The sequence below is a fragment of the Leptonychotes weddellii genome, unplaced genomic scaffold (assembly GCF_054177405.1).
Source record: "Leptonychotes weddellii isolate Sample4059 unplaced genomic scaffold, ASM5417740v2 HiC_scaffold_452, whole genome shotgun sequence".
Taxonomy (NCBI): domain Eukaryota; kingdom Metazoa; phylum Chordata; class Mammalia; order Carnivora; family Phocidae; genus Leptonychotes; species Leptonychotes weddellii.
In genome coordinates this window covers 1-8,336 of record NW_028012090.1, presented here as the reverse complement: position 1 = coordinate 8,336, position 8,336 = coordinate 1, and the positions used below count along the sequence as shown (strand labels likewise).

Here is an 8,336-nt window from a genome sequence, read left to right as displayed (position 1 = left end):
AAAATCAGGGGCACCAAGAGGATAACTGGAATGGAAGAAATAATGTTCTTGAGTGTAAGATATACCTTAGCTACTAAGCTAGATATTTTTAAATACCCCTTCACAAGGGGGAATTAGCATTTGCCTCCACTTCTTCAAACTTTCTGCTTACAAATTTGATTTTCTCTCAAACCATGAGGGCAGAACTCAGGCCAATTCCCATTGCTTCTATTTCCCCCGTTTATAATACGGTGCCTGAAAAATAGTTACTGCTTCCTGAATGACCAAGTGAATGAATGAATGGATGAATGTATACTAAGAACTAACTGATAAAATTTCCACCTGCAGAAAACCTCCCAGATATCATGCATATCCCTTTCCAGCAATAATGCTTTATTTTCCAAATTCAGTCATTTCTGAACTTAGTTTCCTAAGGTGTGAGCACAAGCAGTGCCTTATTCAGGTACACAGATTCCATCAATGTTACTTCTTAAAGGTCTGTTGACTCTCTCTGCAAGTGAGCTGATAATGTGGTGAAGTCAGAGAGATTTCAAATCTCATTTCCATCAGTTAGGCCAAATATGCCTGTACAAACACCACTGTGCTTTCTTCAGCATTCCCTATGCACAGCTAACTGGAGCTGAATAAACACTGTTCAGTGAACAGGCCATATTTGGATTTGAATACCCACATTTTCTTCTCTTGTTTCCCTCCCTTTTCATTCTTTTCCTTATGATGAACTACCTATTACAAGGTCAAGTTCAAGAAACATCTTGTTACGTAGCCTTTCCAGGTACATATAATGATTTCCTTTGTATATTCATAATCCTCTGTTTGTAGGAGAAATACATATAATAATGTATTTTATTTGATTAGCTGGGTATATATATATATGTCAAATTAGACTATCACTCATTGAGGTAGAGAATATGTCCTAGTGACTTCTTATGTTTCTTATTGTTTGCATGTTCACAGAAGATGGAGAGTGGGAGATATGCCGAAAGCTCCTAGTGTCTTCACAAAGAATATTGCAAGAAAACTTGTATTTTCTACTCTGTCTATGAATCGAAGTATCTCTGGTAGTCTCCACAGGTATGATTTCCCTAAACCACACTGGTGTTGGCCACACGATCTTCCACTTCCTGGGCATCCCTGGGCTAGAAGACCAGCACATGTGGATTTCCATCCCCTTCTTCATTTCCTAGGTCATCGCCCTGCTTGGGAACAGCCTGCTCATCTGCCTTATCCTCATGAAGCGCAGCCTCCGTGAACCCATGTACCTCTTCCTCTGCATGCTGGCCGGAGGGGACATTGTCCTCTCCACGTGCACAGTACCTCAGGCCTTGGCCATCTTCTGGTTCCATGCTGGGGAGATCTCCCTGGATCGCTGCATCACTCAGTTCTTCATCATCCACTGCACTTTCATCTCTGAGTCAGAGATCTTGCTGGTGATGGCGTTTGACCACTACATTGCCATATGCTACCCACTGAGATACACCACTATTCTTACATGTGCTCTGATTGGGAAAATTGGAGTAACTGTCTGAGAAGTTATTGTACAATTTTCCCCATAATATTTCTTTTGAAAAGATTGACTTTCTGCCAAAATAATATTATTCCACACACTTATTGTGAACACATTGGTTTGGCCAAATATGCTTGTAATGACATTCGAGTGAACATCTGGTATGGACTTTTTGTCATCATGTCGACAGTGGTCTTAGATGTCCTGTTAATTTTTGTTTCTTATGTGCTGATTCTCCATGCTGTCTTCCACATGCCTTCCCGAGATGCTCGCCACAAAGCTCTTAACACATGTGGCTCCCATGTCTGCATCATTGTCCTCTTTTATGGGCCTGCGATCTTTACAACCCTTACTCAGCAGTTTGGACGCCACATTCCACCTCATATCCACATCTTATTGGCTAATGTCTGCATTCTGGTTCCACCTATGCTGAACCCCATCATTTATGGGTTTAAGACCAAGCAAATCCAGGAGCAGGTTGCTTATGTATTTTTTCCAAAGCAGAAATAACTTTGGCAAAGGAATAGCATTTTTAGCATCTCTAGTTATCCACGATGTGGTCTGTGGAAGCAGTGGGTGGAAACACTAGGGTAAGCTGAAACACTAGGAAATAGCTCAGTGAATTCTATTTTTGGAGCATGTTCACCAGGAGGGTGACAAGACTTGTATCTTCTACAGTCAAAGCAACAGAGAGAGCAGTGCTATGTTTGACTGTGCAGGTTACTTCCTGAACAGAGCCTATGTTCAAGGTGTTCCAGCTGGACTAAGAATTAAATTGACATGAGATAGGTTAACATGAGAAAAAAAAATCAAAGTTTTATTATGTGCATGCAGAAGCCCAATAATGAAATTGAGACCTAAAGAAGACTGAGGCAGGCAGTTTTTATACCTTTTAGACAAGGAAACAATAAATTTGTGAGGAATTGACAGGATAAAGAAAACAGGTGTTTGGGAGCTTAAATTAGTAGGGAATTCTAAGCAGACTTTAGTCCAAGGTAGTAGATTAGAAAAAAATAACAAGGTTTGTTTCTCCGGTGCTCTCGACTTTCAAGTCCTTATCTCTGGTGATAAGGTTGTCTTTTTACTTGGTACAGGGAGGGTATTCTTCATGTGGGAGATTTGTTTTCTGCTTTCAGGGGGACAGTATGGGTCTGAGAGTTCTTGCATCGGCTGTTTCTTAAGTAGCTTTTATTGAAAATAATTAATGTACCAAAGTGGCACATTTTGAGGCAGCCTGCCCTTGGCCCCTATTAAATGAGAGCAATAAGTGCTCTGGTCTTGGGAGTTGTTAAATTATTCCTCACTGAGTTTCTCATCCTCTGAGATATCCTGTGATATCCCTGGACAATCACATACAAAAGGCTCAATATTTTGGTTATGCAGGATGAATAACTTCTGGAGATCTTATGGATAGCATGATGACTATAGCTAATAATACTGTATTGCATATTTAAAATTTGCTAAGAGATTTGATCTTACATGTTCTCATCCTCTCACACGAATTGCAACTATGAAAAGTTAATGAATATGTTAATTAGCTTGATTTTGGTAATCATTTCACAATGTATAAAAAATCAAAATGTCACATCGTGTACCTTAAATATATACAATTTTTATTTGTCAATTACACTTTAATAAAGCAGGAAAAAAAGAAGTCACCTAAAATACAATTAGATTTGTTAATAATTTGGTATGTATGTGTCCATATTTTTCTTTATGTATCTTTATTTGTTTGTGTAAAAATAACAAAAATATATAAACGTATTCATAAATATAGATGGACATATATATGTAGTTGTACCTTGAGAAAAGGTGGAGTTTTTTTGATTTTTAAGAAACTCAATTAAAATATAGTATATTATTAGTTTCAGAGGTAGAGTTTAGTGATTCATCAGTTGCATATAACACCACTGTTCAGTACATCAAGTGCCCTCCTTAATGCCCATCACCCAGTTATCCCATCCCCCCGTCCACCTCCCCTCCAGCAACCCTCAGTTTCTTTCCTATGGTTAAGAGTCTCTAATGGTTTGTCTCCCTCTCTGATTTTGTCTTATTTTATTTTTCCCTCCCTTTGCCCATGATCCTCTGTTTTGTTTCTTAAGTTCCACATATGAGTGAAATCATGTGATAATGATCTTTCTCTGACTGACTTATTTCTGTTAGCATAATGCCCTCTAGTTTTATCCAAGTCGTTGCAAAGGGGAATATTTCATTTTTTGATGGCTGAGTAATATTCCATAGTATATATATACCACCTCTTCTTTATCCATTCATCTGTCAATGGACATTCTGGGCTCTTTGCATAGTTTGGCTATTGTGGACATTGCTGCTATAAACATTGGGGTGCAGGTGTTCCTTCAGATCAGTACATTTGTATCTTGGGGGTAAATACCCAGTAGTGTAATTGCTGGTTCTTAGGGTAGTTCTATTTTCAACTTTTTGAAGAACATCCATACTGTTTTCCAGAGTGGCTACACTAGCTTGCATTCACACCAGCAGTGTAAGAGGGTTCCCCCACAGCCAAACTATGGAAAGAGCCCAGATGTCCATTGACTGTCGAATGGATAAGGAAGATGTGGTGTGTGTGTATATGTGTGTGTGTGTGTGTATATATATATATATAAAATGAAATATTACTCAGCCATCAAAAAAATGAAATCTAACCATTTGCAACGATGTGGTTGGAACTAGAGGGTATTATGCTAAGTGAAATAAGTTAATTAGTGAAAGACAATTATTATATGATTTCACTCATATGTGGAATTTAAGAAACAAAACAGAGGATCATAAGGGAATGGTGGGAAAAATAAAACAAGATGAAATCAGAGAGGGAGACAATTATAAGAGACTCTTAATTATAGGAACCAAACTGAGGGCTGCTGGAGGGGAGGGTGGTTGGGGGATGGTGTAACATGGTGATAGACATTAAGGAGGGCATGTGATGTAATGAGCGCTGGGTATTATATAAGACTGATGAATCATTGAACTCTACCTCTGAAACTAATAATACACTATATGTTAATAAATTGAATTTAAATAAAAAACTACAATGAGATAATCACCTCACACCTCTCAGAATGGCTATAATTAACAACACAAGAAAGAACAGGTGTTGGTGAGGATGCAGAGAAAAGGGAACCCTCTTAAACTGTTGGTGGGAATGCAAGCTGGTGTAGCCACTGTGGAGAACAGTATGGAGTTTCCTCAAAAAAGTTAAAAAGAGAACTACCCTATGATCCAGCATTTGCACTACTAGGTATTTACCTAAGGAATGCAAAAGTACTAATTCTAAGGGATATATGCACCCTAATGTACCGAGGGCATCTTGGCTCCTTCCACAGTTTGGCTATTGTGGACATTGCTGCTGTGAACATTGGGGTGCATGTGCCCCTTCTTTTAACTACATCTGTATCTTTGGGGTAAATACCTAGTAGTACAATTGCTGGGTTGTAAGGTAGCTCTATTTTTAACATCTTGAGGAACTTCCATACTGTTTTCCAAAGTGGTTGTACCAACTTGCATTCCCACCAACAGTGTAAGAGGGTTCCCCTTTCTCCACATCCTCACCAACACTTGTTTCTTGCCTTGTCAATTTTTGCCATTCTAACTGGTGTAAGGTGGTATCTCACTGTGGTTTTGCTTTGTATTTCCCTGATGGCTAGTGATGTTGAGCATTTTTTCATGTGTCTGTTAGCCATGTGTATGTCTTTTTTGGGGAAGTGTCTGTCATGTCTTCTGCCCATTTTTTGACTGGGTTATTTGTTTTTTGAGTGTTGAGTTTGATAAGTTCTTTATAGATCTTGGATATCAGCCCTTTATTTGCAATGTCATTTGCAAGTATCTTCTCCCATTCTGTGGGTTGCCTCTCAGTTTTGTTAACTGTTTCTTTTGCTGTGCAGAAGCTTTTTATCTTGATATAGTCAAGCAGAGAAAGACAATTATCATATAGTCTCACTCATATGTGGAACATAAGCAATAGCACGGAGGACAATAGGGGAAGGGAGGGAAAACTGAAGGGGGAGAAATCAGAGAGGGAGATGAACCATGAGAGACTATGGACCCTGGGAAACAAACTGAAGATTTCAGAGGGGGGGGGGGTGGGGGGGATGGGGGATGGGGTAACTGGGTAATGGGCATTAAGGAGGGCATGTGTTGTGATGAGCACTGGGTGTTATATGCAGCTAATGAATCATTGAACACTATATCAAAAACTAATGATGTATTATACAGTGGCTAAGGGAACGTAATAAAAAAATAAAAATCGCAAAAAAAGATGTGGTATATATATATACACATATATATCACAATTGAATATTACTTTGCTATAAAAAAGAAGGATATCTTGCCATTTACAGTAATGTGGATAGAGCTAGAGAGCATTATGCTAAGTGAAATAGTCAGAGAAAGACAAATACACTATGGTTTTACTCATATGTGGAATTTAAGAAACAAAACAAATGAACATAGCGGGGAAAAAGAGAAGAAAACCAAGAATCAGATTCTTTTTTTTTTTTTTAAGATTTTATTTATTTATTTGACAGAGACAGCCAGAGAGGGAACACAAGCAAGCAGGGGAAGTGGCAGAGGGAGAAGGAGGCTTCCCGCTGAGCAGGGAGCCGGTCGTGGGGCTCGATCCTAGGACGCCAGGATCATGACCTGAGCCGAAGGCAGATGCCCAACGACTGAGCCACCCAGGCTCCCCAAGAAACAGACTCTTAACTGTAGAGAATAAACTGATGGTTACCCAAAGGGAGGTGGGGGTGGGATGGGGTGTGTGTGTGTGTGTGTGTGTGTGTGTGTGTGTGTGTGTGTGTGTGTGTGTGTGAAACAGGTGATGGGGATTAAGGAGTGCTCTTGTGATGAGCACCGGGTGTTGTATGGAAGTGAATGACTATATTGTACACCTGAAGCTAATATGGCACTATATGTTAACTAACTGGAATTTAAATAAAAACTTAAAAGAGCAGAAAAAAATAAAATCACTGTCAATTCTCTGCCTCGCAACTGATGGCCGGGCCCATATATATGTATGTGGAGTACTGGTGGTAAGGAGGTGAGTGCTTTCTCTCCTGGTAGTGTTTTCCTATTGATTCAATGTCCTTTAAGATAAGTCCTTCAGCTGACAGTGGGTAGTAAGGGTCATGATTGGGGAAGGGTGGGAAGGATCATTTGAGATTGTAGTTGTGAGTAATGGGAACAAACACTTGAGGTCTTCTGAAGATAGAAATGTTTTGCCCAGTTGGCATTATTTTTGCCAGAAAATCCATTTGGAAGAAACTTAGAAAAAGTTGATCATTGAATTCTGGTCTGTTTGGGCAAGGTAAGGAATATGACAGGGAGAGAGGGGCAAAATGCTGTGGGTGCTGAAAGGGAGTGATCACAGTGTTGGATTACAAAACCTAAGTGTACTAGAGGAGATGAAGAAAAGAAATGGGACTAGATTCAATGGACTGTGGAATGATGGTTGGTTTAACAGCACCTATAGTTCAAAAGAAATAAATTAAAAAGATTGAAAATTTGGAACTTTAAGATTGGTGAATGTGCTGTTTCCAATTGTGATCTAGTGGCAGAGTTCTGGATGTTACTATAGAAGTTGGTGTCTCTGGTAGTGTGTAGACCATGGCAGCTGGGGAAGAGTCCAAACACTGAACATTGTGGGTATTGGAGAGGTAAATTCTGCTGTTGCTGCAGTTGCTAATAAAGATAGTGGCAGTTGGGGGTAAGGAAGCCTGTGTGTCTGGAGCTAAAATCATTAGAAATCATGGAGTGAGAAGAGTGGGGCTCGATCAGGTGTTAGGTAAATATGGTGGGAGAATAGTTTCCAGGTGGCATGAACACCACTAGTTTGGTATTTTTACTAAAGGGAGGGGAAATTATGATTGGAAGTTGTAACGGTGGCTCCCAACATCTGTGCTCCACTATGAGAAGTGGGTATAAATATTCGGATTCACTATGTTGGAGATACTACAGTGGTTTCTTGAGTAGGCAGCACGGTTTTAGTCAAGATGAAGGGGCAAATGGAATGTTCACAAGTTGTTGAAGATAAAAAACAACAGCATTTGGATGCAGATTGCTAGGAGACTGGAATATAAATGTAACTACTGAAGTTAGGCCGGGAAGGAGGGCCTTGTGACTGAAAGTGGGCACACGGACATCGATAAGGGTGTGTCTGACAAATTTTTATCTTGATGTGGGTGATTTTGCCCTATGATAAATAATTCTTTAAGCAATTCATTTCTTTTGTTTTCTGTACTTGTGTTTCTTTTTAAAACAACAACCCCCCCCAAATGAGAGAAATCCTTTAGGGCCCAAGAGGCAACAACCTAAAATTATGAGTATGTCAATACTTGATTTTTAATTATTTCCTATCCCTCACATCCCAAAACCAATCTCCCCTGAAGTTCCTTGATTGTATAATCACCTTCTGACTGTTTCTGCTTTCACTTCACTCTAGATCCAGTGAGCAGAAGACATAGTACTTCAGCCTTATTCCATTGGTCTAAGCAAATCATGAGGCCATCACAAATGCAAGGGACCAGGTAATAGACTGTCCTTCATGATGCGGGAATTGGCTTGTATGTGTGGCAGATTGAAGAGTTATTGGCTACTGCTTTTGCAGATGGTCAGCCACACTTGACATACTATCTGACTGACAAGTATTCAAAAGCTTGACGTATGCTATACTGGCCAGGCTGTGAGAAAAAATGACTTCTGTACACTGCTGGCAGAAATGCAAATAGGATAGTCTCTAAGAAGGGGATCTTTCAGTGTACAACCAAACTACGAATGCATTTACCCTTCCAGGAAGGTCATCTCACTTCTAGATATAGAC

General features: G+C 39.6%; 1 protein-coding gene across 1 annotated transcript; it reads left to right on the top strand.

Annotated features, from left to right (window-relative positions):
• The first annotated feature begins 1,073 nt into the window (after positions 1–1,073).
• LOC102742572 (olfactory receptor 52B4-like) lies at positions 1,074–2,014 on the top strand. The gene is given in 2 exon segments (XM_031026945.2): positions 1,074–1,515; positions 1,518–2,014. Coding segments are annotated over 2 exon segments (939 nt in total).
• The last annotated feature ends 6,322 nt before the right edge of the window (positions 2,015–8,336 follow it).